At 38.1% G+C, this 17,111-nt stretch overlaps 2 protein-coding genes across 3 annotated transcripts; one reads left to right on the forward strand and one right to left on the reverse strand.

Moving 5' to 3' along the window:
- Positions 1-332: 332 nt before the first annotated feature.
- On the reverse strand, positions 333-15,231 carry LOC133424531 (fructose-2,6-bisphosphatase TIGAR B-like). 2 transcript variants are annotated; one of them, XM_061715201.1, is made up of 7 exons: positions 15,154-15,231; positions 14,856-14,893; positions 12,799-12,920; positions 10,940-11,017; positions 10,706-10,816; positions 7,643-7,901; positions 333-498 (listed from the first exon to the last, which is right to left on the reverse strand). In XM_061715201.1, the coding sequence occupies exons 1-7, from the start codon at positions 15,183-15,185 to the stop codon at positions 455-457; spliced, it is 684 nt and encodes a 227-aa protein (XP_061571185.1). In that variant the 5' UTR covers positions 15,186-15,231; the 3' UTR covers positions 333-454. The 2 variants fall into 2 exon arrangements, with proteins under 2 accessions (XP_061571185.1, XP_061571184.1); XM_061715200.1 differs by lacking the exon at positions 333-498 and having other exon boundaries at positions 6,155-7,901.
- On the forward strand, positions 1,359-3,607 carry LOC133424543 (fibroblast growth factor 23-like). The gene is made up of 3 exons (XM_061715217.1): positions 1,359-1,632; positions 1,723-1,826; positions 3,164-3,607. Exons 1-3 carry the CDS (start codon positions 1,398-1,400, stop codon positions 3,605-3,607), a joined length of 783 nt encoding a protein of 260 aa, XP_061571201.1. The 5' UTR covers positions 1,359-1,397.
- Positions 15,232-17,111: the final 1,880 nt, after the last annotated feature.

Raw genomic sequence — 17,111 nt, forward strand, 5'->3', positions numbered from 1 at the left:
CATAGAGTGCTTATCCACAAATGACAATGTCAAATATATAAAAACCTTAATTATACTGTTACAGGGCAACTAACCATATTTTCAGTAGACCTGTTACTGAAAATGATTTAAAAATGTTATTGACTGTCCTATAAAGAGTTAAAGATGAAGGTAACTAAACACAGTGATGTTGTTTAGTTAAAATTCTGTTAAATTGCAACTAGATGAAGAGTTTCTACACTTCGCCATGTGTCACTATTGAGCCATAATTACACATCCAAATAATTGAATATACAAATAGTAGCTACAAAACTGATGAATATAAAAAGCAACGTAGTTACTCTCTATATTTCTCTATACTACTACTACTACAGACTTTTGGAGTTATTCCGGGTGCAGATCTACTCTAGAGGCACTAAAGATTAAAATAAAATGGCTGTAAATAAGCACAATATGACCACTTAACTGAACCATCTCAGTCTCCCTGTTGAACTCCTCTAGATGAGGAAATGTCGCCATCTGCCGGTGAAAGAGTGTAAAACCTGAGTCGCAAGTACAGAAAAGCCCAAAATTCAACCAACGTGTGAATAAACATTCAGTTCTGTTTTAAACAGCTGCAGCATATTATGGAATAAGTAAATTACTTAATCAGAATCTTAATTTTATATGACCTTCAACTAAGTTATGTAATAGTTTTTTCACAATTTAAACTGAACACATTAGAAGGTTCATATTCAAAGTTTTATCTTTTCTGGTTTTCAAACTTGTCTCCCCTTGCAAACTAACATCCGAACCAAAGGGTTATTAGGAAATAACTTTGATTTTGATTTTGAGTTTTTTTTTATTTTGGTCCATTTTGATACAACATAATACAACATAAAAAAAGGTCCAATATTTTAAGTGGCACCGAAAAGGTATAGGTTGAAGCCAAGGCTTATTATGCCTACCCTTTTATGAACCTCGACTCAGGAGGTTTTATAGAAAACAAAACTAATAATTTGGGTTCAAACATTGAAAAAAAATGATATAATGGACAAGTAACAGAGGTATAGACAAAAAGCAAAGACAAAAAAACAAAGACGAAAACAAAACAAAAAACATACTATAAATTGCAAGGAGTGATAAATTAAGTGGTTCTTGAACTTAATACGGATGTCTAATGTCTCGTCACCAAAAATAAGAGTCCACTAGTCTAACCGACAGCATGGGGATAAACAGAGAGAGGTGGAAGTGGCCCTTCCGCTGCAGAACCCGCACATCTGCTTTGGGGGCGAGTTGCTTTTTTTTTTTTTTTTTTTTTTACCCGAAGGATGTGAGCAGGAGTGGCACTCGTGGGCCTTTAAATAGGAACTGTTGGCAAACTTTTGCACAACGGAGCATCTGAAAACTGCTCGCAACAGAAAGCATCGGTTTGTAGGATGGACATCAACAGGCGACTGGGGATGCGGGACACCGTGCTGGCGCTCCTCATCGCTGTCCTGCAGGGACTCCCTGTCGGGGAAGCGGTACCAAACCCTTCACCGCTGCTTGGATCCAACTGGGGGAACCCGAGAAGATACGTCCACCTGCAGACCTCCACTGACCTCAGCAACTTCTACCTAGAGATCAGGGTGGATGGCACTGTGCGCAAAGCTACGACCAGAACGTCATACAGTAAGATTTGCTTTCATGTATTTTCAGATGTCATTTTATGTTTTGCAGTGCAATGATCCATATCGTTAAATCTTCTTTCTGTTCCTGCAGGTGTGATTTTATTGAAGGCTGAAACAAGGGAGCGCATGGCCATCCTTGGCGTCAAAAGCAATCGTTACCTGTGTATGGATTTGGAGGGCAATCCGTTCAGCTCGGTAAGCAGTCATAGGTTACTTTATTTTGATACTTTCAATAAATCAATAAGCAGAAACGTTTTACTTTTGCTCTTGTTTTGGCACCCAGTGCAATTTTACGCATCTTTTTTATTAGCTTTTACGCACAGACGCATATGGAAGCCGGTGTGCGTAAAACCGGAGTTGTTTTTTTTAAATTAGGTGTCAACCAATAAACAAATTCCAATTTGAAAAATAAAGCATTTCTTCTCCTTCCTTGCTTGTAATTTGGCACCCAGTGCAATTTTGCGCATCTTTGTTATCAGCTTTTACGCACAGACGCATCGTAGTGGAAGCCGGTGTGCGTAAAAGCGGAGTTGTGTGTTTTTTTTTTTATTAGTTTTCAACCAACAAACTAATTTCAATTTGAAAAAATAAAGTATTTCTTCTCCTTCCTTGCTTGTAATTTTAATCTTTACAGTTAAGGCTCCCTATAATTGTGGCACAATCATAGGACGTCGTGCGTAATTCTCAAAGCGTCAATTCTGAAGAAACAAAAACGCACAAAATTTACAGCGCACCGGTCACTGGCCACTAAACTCTGGATCCGTTGCTTTTCCAGAAGCATTTTCTGCTTTTATTATGTAATTGTGATAATGATATAGAAACGGGAAACATTGAAATAATCATTTTTGGAATGACGCTATAGGGAATTTCAACTTTCTTTAACCCTTGTACTGTCTTTGGGACAAAATGACCCAATTCTTCTATCCTTCTTTCCTCCTGCCATGCTCTCTCTTTCCTTCTTCCTTTCCTCTTTTCCTCGTTTTTTACCCTCCTTTACTCCTTTTTCTTTCTTCCTTCCTTTCGTCATGAATTCCTTTATTCTTTGCTTTTCCTTCCTTCTTTTCTCCATTCCTTCCTTCTTCCCTCCCTTCTTTTTCCTTTTCTCCTTTCTTTCCTTCCTTTCTCCCTTCCTTCCTTCCATCTTTTCTCCCTTCTTTCCTCCCTTCCATCTTTTCTCCCTTCCTTCCTTCCTTCTTTTCTCCTTTCTCCCTTCCTTCCATATTTTCTCCCTTATTTCCTCCCTTCCATCTTTTCTCCCTTCCTTACTCCCTTACTTCCTTCCTTCTTTCCTTCTTTTCTTCCTTACTTCCTTCCATCTTTTCTCCCTTCCTTCATTCCTTCTTTTCTCCCTTCACCCTCCCTTGACCCAAAGAGCACAAGGGTTAATGCTTCTTGCTGGCAAAATAACTATCACTTTAGACATATTCTGGTTTGATTGTTCTTAAAACTTCAAAATTACATTATTTCCATTTAGATTTAAGTCTAACCCGACCCCGCTGTTGCCATAATCCCTTTTTTTCCCTTTCTTGTAGCCCATCTGCCTCCGGGACGACTGTCTGTTCAACCACCGGCTGCTGGAGAACAACCGGGACGTGTACTACTCCACCCGGACCGGCATCCTGCTCAACCTGGAGGGGTCCCGGCAGGTGTTCTCGGCGGGCCAGAACCTGCCGCAGACCGCGCTCTTCCTGCCCAAGAGGAACACGGTGCCGCTGGAGCGCCTGCTGCTGCAGCACCGGGAGAAGAGGAACCGGGTCGTGGACCCCTCGGACCCGCACAGCTTCTACCAGTGGCAGCCCGAGGACGCCAACGACTCCCGCGCCGTGCCGGAGGACGACGCGGACCTGGACCTGGAGGTGGAGGTGGAGGCCGAGGTGGAGGTCGGGGACGACGGCCGCAACGCGTCCAGAGAGACGCCGCTGGCCCCGGCCCCGGCCTCCCACGACCCCTGGAACGTGCACTCGTTTAGAGCCTGAATTATGGTTCTGTGTTGGTGTAACGCGGAACCATAAATCAGCTGACTCCCCTAGACCCCTTAACTATAGCTACTATGCGTGAGTCCAGTTTAACATTCTAGTTTAGACCAGGCTTTATATCGGAACATTGGTAATAGAGCAATTAAGCTGCCGCTTGTTTTTACACTGACTTCGACGGAAGAGTATTAGGGCCTGGCAGGAGGAAAATAAAAATAATGTTTTAGAGGAAGATTTTTTTTTTTTTTCCATTGTGCACTTCGAGAAAAAAATCGAAATTTCGAGAAAAAAGTCGAAATGTCGAGATTAATGTTGAAATCTTGAGAATAATGTTGAAGTACAATTTCGCCTTTATTCATGACATTTCGACTTTATTCACGACATTTCGACTTTATTCTTGAAATTGTAAATGTTGAGAAAAAAGTCGAAATGTCGAGATTAATGTTGAAGTACAATTTAGAGAAAAAAGTCGAAATGTCGAGAATAAAGTCTAAATGTCGAGATTAATGTTGAAGAACAATTTAGAGAAAAAAGTCTAAATGTCGAGAATAAAGTTGAAGTACAATTTAGAGAAAAAAGTCGAAATGTTGAGAAAAATAGTCGAAATATCGAGATTAATGTTGAAGTACAATTTCGAGAAAAAAGTCGACATGTTGAGAAAAAGTCGAAATCTTGAAAATAATGTTGAAGTACAATTTCGACTTTATTCACGACATTTCGACTTTATTCACGACATTTCGACTTTATTCTTGAAATTGTAAATGTTGAGAAAAAAGTAGAAATGTCGAGATTAATGTTGAAGTACAATTGAGAGAAAAAAGTCGAAATGTCGAGAATAAAGTCGAAGTACAATTTCGAGAAAAAGGTCGAAATGTCGAGAAAAAAGTCGAAATATCGAGATGAATGTTGAAGTACAATTTCGACTTTATTCACGACATTTCGACTTTATTCATGAAATTGTATTTCAACAATAATCTCGACATTTCGACTTTATTCACGAAATCTCGACTCTATTCTCGAAATTTCGACTTTATTCTTGAAAATGTATTTCAACAATCTTGAAATTTCGACTTTATTCACGAAATTTCGACTTTATTCTTGAAAATGTATTTCAACATTAATCTTGAAATTTCGACTTTATTCACGAAATTTCGACTTTATTCTAGAAATTGTACTTCAACATTAATCTCGACATTTCGACTTTTTTCTCGAAGTGCATAATAAAAAAAAATCTTCCTCCTCTAAAATATTATTTTTATTTTTCTCCTGCCTGGCCCTAATACTCTTCCGTAGACTTCCATCATCAGGGCCGTTTCTTAAGTTTTTGGGGGGCCCAGTGCAAGATTATGTTTGAGGGACCCTAATTAGGTAATACTACATTGGTTTTGGGGAGTTCAGATCCCTAAAAATGATCTGTGGAAATGCATTAATCTAATACAGTTTATGGAGAAAACAGGGAAGAGTTGTAAATCTGTTGTTTAATTCTAACATGAATTTTGCCAGGCCAGCTGAACTAGTTAAGGACCACATCACTTGAGACATAATTTAAGTGCTTCACAGTGATGGACTTGAATATTATTTTCTCTAAATGACACTAAATCATTCTATTTCACCCCAAATTCATGTATATTGATGCTGATCTCGGAGCTCGGGGGGCCTCTTTGGGGCCACGGGCGTCCAATACATCAGCACAGTCTGCATGTAGCATGAAACAGCTGTTTAATATCAAACTTTTAGTCGGGAATAATTAAGAGAAGCAGTGTTTACACACTGAATGTACATTATTTGACTTGACCCCTTTTTTGCACAACTTCTAATGTCTTAAAAGTAAGACCCACCCTAAACTTTTGAAGAGATAAAATCAACGTACTTTGATTTTCATAGCTTTAGAAGAAGATATTAGTTGTATAAATGTAAAGACATCTTATCTTACTCTGTTTTTATATCTTTAGTCAGTATGCTCTCATGAAAATGGTTTGAGTTTCCTGAAGTGTGGATGAAACGGAGTGAATAACCCCTTTAAAAAAAAGTATGTAAATGTCCTTCTCTCTGTTTTTTTATTTTTATTTTACAGCTGGTCTGATAAACCCATTTTCATATATTCTAAAAGACAAAAACCTTATTTAGCCTACCTCTGGAGGACTGAGGGGCCGTCTACTGGTGTCAAACTAGGCAGGCATGACTAAAAATGAAAATATAGACATGTATATTCATGAGCTGCAACTGAAGTTAGGATTAAGAGTAGGTTGTACTTTATAGTCTTACATTTGCTGATTTTAATAGTTGAAGCTGTTACTTGTCTGTTGTTAAACCTTGTATTGCAATTTCAAAAATCGTTTCACTGCAGAACCTGTAATAATATATATCAATTTTAAGTATTTTCCCACCATGAACATGATCTTATACATGACTTGAAGGAACACGGCTACAGGGTAACAACCTTTACTGGGCTGTAATCTTGATATCAAATCTGAACTCTTGATATGTGACTATCAGGTGCTGGGCACCACCAGCAAACAAACAAAAAGCAGTCCCAAGGAGTATTTATTTATTTAAATCCATTCCTTTATTGTTATTTATGGTATTTATAAGAAAGCTTTAGTTGAAATGTACATACACAAAAACATTGGTTTACTCTGAATGTATAAGCCGGAGGTGTCGTGGGAGGAGCGTTGCTTGAACTTGGAACAAAATAAACTAATAAAAGCAAATATGTCTATGTTTGCGTGTTGTTTTGTGCATGCAGCTCAACTATAAATACAATATTTCAAGTCATATCGTTCTAAAAGACACATGGAAGTGTCAATTTCATTTTTTTAGATGATTAAATTGGTTCAAGTTGGCTGAAAAGCTCATTTTTAGGGAAAATAAAATATTTCTTTTGAGTAGGATTAAACATTATTATACAGGCACATAGAATTACAGAATTAAAATGTTTAAAACATAATTTTGCTCAGCGATTTATTACTATCAGTGGGATTTTAAGACATGTAGTCAAATTCTTATTTGATACTACAATGATCTCTTTTCAACTCTTCGAGGCTTTTAACAGGAGGAACAAAGCTTTTTGGATTTCTTATAACACTTGTTTGCTGTAAGAGAAAAATCAGCAAGATTATTTCGATTAAATAGCAAAAAGGTAAATACTAGAAATGAGCCTAACATGCAGTACATGGGCGGTATGAAGTCAGACAGATGCTTTCTGAAAGCAATAATATGAAACTGGTGTTTTCCAGCAGTTTTCTGTGATAAGATCGTCATGTAGTAAAACATCAGTGTGTTCAAATGCAAGTTGCAAGCTTACAGATTTAATCTTGGTGGTATAAACGTATCACATTGTCTTTAAGTTACAGTAGTTATGTTGGTTTGCATGTGTCTCTTTCAAAAATAAATACAAGCAAATGAATATGCAGAGCACCTTGCAAGAAATACACATCCATATAAATCACAAGTTCTACTATGTGCAACCTGTTTTTATATTCCATTATTTATAACCGTATACAACTTCTACTTAAAAAGAAATAAGGTATCAGTGCTTCTTGATATATTGCACAAGTAAAATGAGCAACCCAACTGCAAACCAGGCGAGCTGAAATGCTCCCTACAGTGTTCAGTGACATGAAATACTTTCAACCATTACATGATTAAAAAGTGGTAATTTCATTACCAATTAAAAGCATCCGGAGGAATAGTAATACAGTAGTGCACAATGATTTTGGTTACAATCCACTGTTAAACATGCTGATTATCAAACACCATTTACTCTGTGGCCCCGCGGAGGTCTCCGACTTTTGTTTCCCTTTAGGGTTCATGATTCTATCGTCCTTAAACTGTGCACACCTGTGAACACATCAAGCTTTGATTCATTCGTTTTGCTTTATTCAGCATCTGTGAGGTTTTCCAGGTGTTCCTTTCTGTTGGTGAAAACGCAGCGAGCAGCAGACAGCACCGGCCCGGACTCGGACGGGCTCAGAGTGAGAATGAAGCGGCTGACGCCCGTGTTGGGACACGGTGAGAACAGCTGCGACACCTTCTCACCTGCAGGTACGGTGCACTCCAGGTCCTCCACCAGGTGCCTGATGGCCACGCGGATGTAGGCACCGTGGCTCACGACCAGCGCGTGCACCGACACTCCCTGCAGGCCGTCGTCTGCTGAGCTTCCTGCGGAGGTTTGGGAAGCTGCAGCTGCCGACTGTCCAGCTGCTGCCCCGGCGGAGGTATCCGGATCAGAGGAGCTGTGCTCTTCCAGCATTTTTTTGAAGAGGACTTTGAGAAATGTTTTGAATCTCAGCTTCACCTGAAAGCAAAGTGACATAGAAGCTTAAAGCCTGCTTTCCTGGATTCCAGCACATCTGAAAATGTAGGAGTCAAATACTTGGCACAGTCTAGGAATGGGCGATATTTTACCGTTCACAATATACCGTCAAAAAAATTCCCCACGGTAAGTTGTTGTTATCTCGCGGTAAAAACGATAAATTGAGGAAATGAGGAAATGAGAAAGAAAGAAAGAAAGAAAGAAAGAAATGAGCCAGAAAGAAAGAAAGAAAGAAAGAAAGAAAGAAAGAAAGAAAACAGAAATGAGCCAGAAAGAAAGAAAGACAGAAATGAGCCAGAAAGAAAGAAAGAAAGAAAACAGAAATGAGCCAGAAAGAAAGAAAGACAGAAATGAGCAAGAAAGAAAGAAAGAAATGAGCAAGAAAGAAAGAAAGAAATGAGCAAGAAAGAAAGAAAGAAAGAAAGAAAGAAGACAGAAATGAGCCAGAAAGAAAGAAAGAAAGAAATGAGCAAGAAAGAAAGAAATGAGCAAGAAAGAAAGAAAGAAATGAGCAAGAAAGAAATAAAAGAAATGAGCAAGAAAAGAAAGAAATGAGCAAGAAAGAAAGAAAGAAATTAGCTAGAAAGAAAGAAATGAGCAAGAAAGAAAGAAATGAGCAAGAAAGAAAGGGGACAGAAAGAAAGAAAGAAAGAAATGAGCAAGAAAGAAATGAGCAAGAAAGAAAGGGGACAGAAAGAAAGAAAGAAAGGAGCCAGAAAGAAAGAAAGAAAGGAGCCAGAAAGAAAGAAAGAAAGAAAGAAAGATTCCCGTTGATGACACTTTTTGTATTGGTATTTTTTTTATCGTTATCGGGATAAATGCCAGAAATGATCGTGATACATTATTTAGTCCATACCGCCCATCCCTACCACAGTCTTTATTTGCTTTGTGCTTATTAAGGTTTTTCTCATCTAAGGGTTTTTATTAAGGTTTTCTAGAAGGTGGAATTATAACTTTTTGAGCGAAAACCCAAACTATGATGTTAAAGCCCCTTCAACGTTTCACATTTACCGACGTCTTTCTATTCGTGGAAATGTCTAAATATATCAGTGGAATCCAAAAACTGTCATTTAGCTGTCAACTTTCTCACGTCAAACTAAATGACTATGAATTCAAAGACATAAGAATACCAAAGAACGCACTCAATTCACCAGTTAGCACCTAATTTACTGAGGCACATCAGGAAAACTAAAGAACAAATCTTGTAAAGAAAAAAAAAGAAAGGGAACATTTCCCTCTCTTCTAACTGCTCTGAAAATACACTTATTAGGAGCCACTTAAAACCAAACAACATCTTACAGCTTATTCAGTCAAAAGCATCTGCTGCAGGATCAACAAAATATATATAATTACAGGAAGAAATACCTGTCTGTCTTTGTGACTATGGCAGCAGACTGCTTGTTTCATCACAACTTTTTGTCATCCTGGTGATTCTTCATACTTCCTGTGTCTATACATTTTGCTAAATAATTTGAAACTGAAGTACAGCTACAGATAGAGAGGTGCACTTTGATGGACTAGAGTCAGTACAGGTGCACTGCAAAATTCTAGAAAAGACTGTGGCTCACTCAAGAACAGCACAAGTCCAACCCTAATTAGGACCCATGGTAGGGTCTCCTTCAAGAAACTGATCCTGGAAGTGGAACCACAAGACGCGGTTCATTAAGTGTGATAGACACATCAATGAATCCAGACACCTGTCACATTTCTGCAGAGCTGGGTCTCACCCCAAGAAAAGCTTGCTGATAAATGCTTCTAATCTTCAACATCTCAGGAGGAAAAGCTGCTTCTTCAACACCATTCACAGAAGCAGAGCTGCTGACCTCAAACTGGACCTATAGTCCTGCAGTGGACGGACACCTTAAACGGCCTTCAATTTCACTTACACACCCTTTTTAAAGGAAGCAGAGTCCGAGGAGTTGGGGGGGGGGGGGGGGGGGGGGGGGCTTGCCTATAGCTGAAGCAAAGCTTGCTGAGTCATTGAGGACTGTAGCAGCAAGGCGTTCAAATGGCCTTGGTTATAAAGGTTGTAATGAATTGTGTGAAGGTCAAGGACAGCGTCTGGACTGGTAGACTGAGGTGGTGGTTCTCTCTTTTCTTTTTTTTTTTTTTTTTTAAAATGGCAACACCGCAACACTGTGGGCATTCAAAAATAATGTAAATAACTTGTGTAATTAGTTACTCAATTCATGATATAAATAAATATATGGAGTTCACTCATCTGTTTCACACTGAACAAGAGAGCTTTCCCTAAATCATGTCCCTCACATCCTTTCAACATTCTGCTCTTGTCTTGATTGAAAGCATAAAATTAACCAAAATGGTTTACAAGAACAACAAACGGAAAAAAAAAAAATCATTGAGGAGCGACTTTACATTTTAAAAGAGCAGGGAAATACATGAAGCATAACCTTGCTCCATAATTTCACAGTGCCAGGACGCTGGCTCTTTGACAAATAAAGCCCTAATCTAATCTTAATGTGACACGTGAACCTGAAGAACATCCAAGAACTGAATGTAACTGAATCAAGCCATCATAACTTCTTGTAAGGGCTGTGTGACATGTCAGTATGTCCGCTGCTGCAGGTTTTTCAGCATTATACTAGTTTCATGAGGCAGTTTTGCAGGAAAAAGGGGTTTTCTTATTGCATTACCCATAAATGGCCACTTGGTGGCACTGCTTGACAACAAATCTCCATTGATTTGAAATGGAAGAGAAAATATCTACAAAGCAGAAAAATACAACTGAACATCTAAATAAAGAAGCCTGCCTCCATCTGACTCACCTCATCTAAAGTCTCTCCTCCTGGTGGTGTGTAGTCACGACAAGACTGACCGGCAGCATTTGCCATGTTCTTCAGGTCCTCTTTATGACGCCCTTCAGCAATGCCAAAACCCTGCATCACCAATCAAATTCAGGGTTATTAAAAACACAAAACAAAACAATAATAATAATAATAATCTGGAGTGTTACATGTACAGATTTAATACTAAAAAGTATAAAATAAAACAGATCTTACCCGTTCTCTGAGTAACGGCTCGAAAACCATCTCCATGCCAGAGCAGTGAGTGTTGCTCCTCAAAATTATTTCAGCTGTCTGGTAAAGGAAATGTCATCTGGAAATTAATGACTCAGTACGTTTGCAAGTGCCCAAAAACTCTTTTATCAACACATTCACACCGTAACACTCACTACTACAATGTCAGCATGGGTGAGTCAAAGACCGCAGAGACGTGAATGCTCACACAACTATCCCATGTGTGGAAGTCATTTACCTCACACATCCTGTTTTTCTCCTTCAAAATCAGGTAATATTGTAACAGTTTAACAGAACAGTTTGCTCATGATGGGAAATGAGTGAGCTACACGTGTTCATGCCTCAGTAGGTTTCCATGTATTTGTGGATGGAGATATCTGAAGCTGGAATTTAAACACAAGATAATCGTTCATACATCTCTTTGGATCTTGTGATGAACAAGGCTTGTTGAGTTAAAGTAATAACAGACTGATGCTTCATATTACTTCACCCTAACACACCCAAAGTATTGAGCTATTGCCAGCCTGTGGGCTTGCATTGTTTGTAGTTGTGAAAAGTAATATACGAATAAGAAAAGCATGTGAATATTAATCAAAACTGAAAGACAAGGAGACATACACGGGAATCAGAGCGCTTAAATTTAACCCATGCCTATTGATTAATGACAATCAATTACAGTCTTCCAGGAGTCTTGGTACTTTACTTACTTTACCATACCAATAACATTTTTTCAAACCATTTTACCTAACTGTTTTATAAATGTTGAAGATTTGTCTCTAACATGTCTCTAATGTCATGTGACAAGGAGCCTCAGATAACAGCTTGTTGCACATTGTCTTGTTTGTTCTTCATAGTCCAGGATCAATCTCTCCCTCTATCCTGATAAGCCTCCCAGTCCAAAAAATAACTACCGTCGCCGTGTGTAACTGTAATGAGGTTATCATGCTCAAAACTTTGTTTCCGTGACAAACACTATTGTCAACTGTCAAACAATTGAATCTTTGGTTCGTCACGAATGATTTTGTTTTGTCTTTTGGAAAAATCTCAATTGGCCTGTAATGCGTCTGTTAGAAAGAAATTGCTCATGTCTGATCACGTTATCTTAAAGGTCTGATGAGTGCACCGATGGTTATCTCTGAACCTACTAAGAGACTTCAACTCGCGTTTAAGGACTTAGAGGCTGCGTTCTCAGACTTTACTGCCACTTGAAATGTCTTGTACCATGACATGATCTAGTTTTGAGTCAAACCTCCCAAGGCATGCATCTTCAACTGTGAAATCTATCACAGACAGGTGTAACTTTCCTAAATAATGATAATAAAAAACATTAAAGAAATGATTATTTGACATTTCAATAATTTCTTTGAAAATTAAAAAGATTGTTTCTCATTTTCTACTAAGGATAACTATGTGAGATAAATGGCAAGACATGAATCAGGTATAGGAAGAGTATAAGAGTTTGAGGACACGTAGCTTTGCAAAAAAAACACCAAAGATAAAGGTACCAGTAGTATAATCATGTTATCTCAGGGAAATGTCATTGGCCAATAGAATAAACTTCAAAATTAACTTGTGAACTATCGCTACAATTTATGAGTCTCCGTTTGTTCTCGGGTACAATACACACATTATGTCCTACAGTCGTGCAAAAACAGAAAGCTTTACCTTTTTAAATTCAAGATTTTGCGCAGTATTTTTACGCAGTACGTACACGATTACAACACAACCTCAGTTGAAACTACTCCACTTGACATGGTAATCTGTGTCATTACAAATATAAACTAAGTACACCCTTGAAGATTTCATAGGATTTGAGAGGGAAAGTCATGGGCAGGTCCTACCTGGACAGCCCGTTGGAGGTTACTGACAAATACTTTGTCGAATGTGGTGTCTTTGAGGTACCGTCCCACCGCTTCCCCCTGCTGCAAACCCGTCTCTGACAGAGCCGTGTCCACTCCCTGACCTGCAAATGGACAGTTATCACTTGGTGCAACAATTAATCTTTCCTATCCCAAAGAAAATATACCGCACTATAAGGCACACCTTCAATGAATTACGTATTTTAAACGGTTTCCATATATAAGGCGCACCGCATTATAAGGCGCACTAAATGTATGGTAAAATACCGTACTATAGTGGCTGGGGTTGAGTTGCGTATCTACCTGATGGAGCTGCACTAAAAGAAATGCTACAAAATCCTACAGCAAATGCAAATGCAAAAAAACAAGAAGAAAAGTACCGTATGTCAAACTTTATTAACAAAATAAAAACCAGCTTTGCTCCGTCTCGTCAAAGTCGCCATTATGCGAGTCAGCGTCGCTACTGTTGTCTTGAACGTCTGTGACGATTCCTGACATTTTTAGCGCCGTTACTTCAGCGACACCAACTACAGTAGCTACAATCCCCCTGACTACAGTAAAAGAAATTACCATAATGATCATATATAAGGCGCACTGCCGTTTTTGGAGAAAATTAAAGGCTTTTAGGTGTGCCTTATAGTGCGGAAAATACGGTACATTAGATTAGATGATTAGACTAGATTCAACTTTATTGTCATTGCACAGAGTACAAATACTGAGACAACGAAATGCAGTTAGTATCTTACCAGAAGTGCAAAGAAGCAGAAAGTGAGGAATGTACAGTCGTATAAAATAATGAGATACAGTGTGTGCAAAGTGAGCAGCAGTTTTGTAAACTGTGAGAAACTATGAAAGGATATATACAGTACAGTAAAGTAGTAAATTATGTTGAGACTATAAACATGAGAATATACAGTATAAAGAACAGAATATGATTAAATACTGATGATAAATCTGATGATACTTTGCAAACAGGCAAAATAAGAGGTTTAGTAATAACCTTTGGTATATATTTTAACACATTTATTTTGTTCATGTTTTTTCTTTGTTGTTGCTTATGTCAGTACTCATAGTCCATGTTCCAGACCAGATATCAGTACCACTCAAGGTGACCAAACTTACTTATGATTTTTGAAAAGATCCATGACTATAGATTATATTTTGGTATGATAACCTTCCTGAGTGGCAGCTGTATCATAGTTATCAGCTCATGAAGTTACCCACCCCCTTCAGGTTATTTGATGATTCTAAATTGGGTGTATTATACATTTCCTGAATCCTTATGGTCCTGTGAGTATTCCAGTTTTTGTATTTTTATTTTTGTGTCTCTAATGTTGTTTATAAAACTAAGCTGGTTCCTTATCTCATTGTTATGTCCTTTATGTCGTGTATTTGCAGATAAAGACCAGTTTGTGACATCAGCCTAGAGGCTGTTATAGTTTCATAGGAGCCTAATGATGCTCTTCTAGTTTAAGGCTCACAATGACCTGCAACAATGATATAGTATGGGTATATTATACATTTCCTGAATCCTTATGGTCCTCTGAGTATTCCAGTTTTTGTATTTTGTGTCTCTGTTGTTCCTAGATGACACAGGGCTAAAAGATACTATATAATTTAGGCGAAAATTGTGTAAAAATGTGTGTTGTTTATAGTTTAAAGAGCTGAAGTGACCTCTATGTTGGTCAGAAAGATTCACATTTTAGCTTGAATGAATGCTTAAAAGGTCCCCTTTAAAATGATACCAAATATAATATTGTTAAACATTGACAGATATCCTGTACATGAGTCTAAACCAGGATATGCACCAGCATCTAAAATGTAATTTTCTGAACTTCATGAGCTGATAACTATGATACAGCTGCCACTCAGGAAGGGTTATCATACCAAAATATCATCTACAGACATGGATATTTTCAAAAATCATAAGTAAGTTTGGTCACCTTGACTGGTACTGACAAGTGAAATTTTGGGCTCTGGCACCTGAACTACCAGTATTCAGAAGTTTATTAAAAGTTTCTTATAATTTTGAGTTTCACCTTGCAGCAGCTTTTCTCTGTTGTAGTGCGTCTCTCCACTGCATGAAAACAAATCAAAGTAATTCAGTTAAATTCACCCCATTAATCGGCTTTAGGAGGAAACAACAAGGTTGTGATTTCAAATCTGTTCAATTCAGTCAGTTAGTCAACGTGACAGACGACAGGAGACCGTTCAAATGTGAGGACCTGTCAACCGACAAGCCTCGCTGACAACTGAAAGGACACAGGGGGTATTTGTGATACACAACACAAACACGTTAAAATCATGAATATAGCTTTTGAAAAATAAGCCACTTACTGTCGCACGAGGGTTAAACTGAACGTCAACATTTTCTACAGGTCTCCTTCCACTTCCGGGTCGCGTCATACGTAGACGTGCGGCGTGGCGTCTTACGTCATCACGCACGCTGCAGTGTAATTTCGTGTGTACCTAAAAAAAACAGAAAATTCGAATATTGTGATTTTCTGTAATGCAATTACAAAAACAAAAATGTCATACATTCTGGATTCATTACAAATCAACTGAAATATTGCAAGCCTTTTATTATTTTAATATTGCTGCTCATGGCTTACAGCTTAAGAAAACTCAAATATCCTATCTCAAAAAATTAGAATATTCTGGGAATATATTCTTGCAATATTTCAGTTGATTTGTAGTGAATCCAGAATGTATGACATTCAGCTAAACATTTCCGACACTAAAATGTTGCCATCCCATCCAACTAGTCGTTACAGAGCAATGTCCATATCTAAACCACCTCTTCCTCCCTCCTATTGTTGTAAGTTGCTTTGGATAAAACCGTCTACTAAATCATAAGAATAAGAAAACTCAAATATCCTATCTCAAAAAAATTGAATATTCTGGGAATCTTAGGGTGCTTTCACACCTGTACCGTTTCAAGCAGTTGTTCCGATACAGGGAACGCTTCCCCCTAAAGATCGGAACGTTTGGTATATCTGAACACAGCAATCGCGCTCTGAAACGGTACAAAACAAGCGTTCCGAGATCACCTAGGAGAGGTGGTCTCGGAACGATTCCAATCGAGACTTGAAACAGTTCATTTTTTTTATTTGGAGTGAGAACATGATCCACACAGCAACCGATACAACTCCATTCATGTGTATGTGCTGCCGCGGCGCAAGGAGAAGAGTTGGTGCAGCCTCCACCAACTCCTCTCCTATTGGACGTGCAAGATGTCTTCCCAACACGGCACAAATTAAACATTGTTTGAAATTAAACAATGTTCAATTCGTTATCAGCTTTGAAACGGTACAGACATTTGCCTTGTGAACACAAACTCCACAAACGAGAAACGGAACAACTGTATCGATTCAGCCCCTGAAACGGAACAAAACAAACGGGCCACAGGTGTGAAAGCACCCTTAATCTTAAACTGTAAGCCATAATCAGCAATATAAAATAATAAAAGGCTTGCAATATTTCAGTTGATTTGTAAGGAATCCAGAATGTATGACATTTTTGTTTTTTTTTAAATTGCATTACATAAAATAAAGAACTTTATCACAATATTCTAATTTTCTGAGACAGTCCTGTATACATACTTTTGAATTTGATGGCAAGTACACATCTGAAAAAACACTTGAAACAAGGGCAAATGTAATTGTCCAACATCTCGTTGAATTAAAGGCACAAAGAATTAAGCCAGTTCTATGGGCAAAAGGGGGTCCAAACCAGTACTACTGAGGTGTATTCAATTAAGTGACAATTGAGATTATATATATATATATACACCGTATATATATACTGTTCTATGGAAAAAATAAGCTAATTTAGAATCTGAAAAAACATTTGAAACAAGGGAAAAAGTAATTGACACAAATCAAAAACAACTAAAGGAGAATTTGAAAACCAATTGCATTAATTGACAAGTCACACGAGTGAGAATTAAAGGGATACGGAGCCTTTCAGATGTGAAGCTGGACAGAAGCGACTACATGCCATCCAGTCAACGCCCAAAATCTCAAGAGGAATGATACTCTATAACACCTCAGTACTACTGAGTGTATTATATATATATATATATATATATATATATATATATATATATATATATATATGTGTGTGTGTACTTGAACAAAAGTCTAAGCCATCCACATGTATGCCCTACCCGTAATCAGGTACCCCACTGGTTCAGTAAATTGGCAACAGGGAGAGATGGAAGCTATTGATATCAAAACAAGGAAGCTCCTAACGATGCACAGAGGTTTTTATACCAAGTCCAACAACATTAGACT

This window comes from Cololabis saira, chromosome 23 (genome assembly GCF_033807715.1).
Source record: "Cololabis saira isolate AMF1-May2022 chromosome 23, fColSai1.1, whole genome shotgun sequence".
Classification (NCBI taxonomy): Eukaryota; Metazoa; Chordata; class Actinopteri; order Beloniformes; family Belonidae; genus Cololabis; species Cololabis saira.

Coding starts and splice junctions, on each gene's coding strand:
- LOC133424543 (XM_061715217.1), top strand. CDS start 1,398: ATGGACATCAACAGGCGACTGGGGATGCGGGACACCGTGCTGGCGCTC. Junction 1,633..1,722: donor TACGACCAGAACGTCATACA/GTAAGATTTGCT, acceptor CTGTTCCTGCAG/GTGTGATTTTATTGAAGGCT. Junction 1,827..3,163: donor AGGGCAATCCGTTCAGCTCG/GTAAGCAGTCAT, acceptor CCTTTCTTGTAG/CCCATCTGCCTCCGGGACGA.
- LOC133424531 (XM_061715200.1), bottom strand. CDS start 15,185: ATGTTGACGTTCAGTTTAACCCTCGTGCGACA. Junction 14,894..15,153: donor AGTTTAACCCTCGTGCGACA/GTAAGTGGCTTA, acceptor GTTTTCATGCAG/TGGAGAGACGCACTACAACA. Junction 11,018..12,798: donor ACCTCCAACGGGCTGTCCAG/GTAGGACCTGCC, acceptor TTCCTTTACCAG/ACAGCTGAAATAATTTTGAG.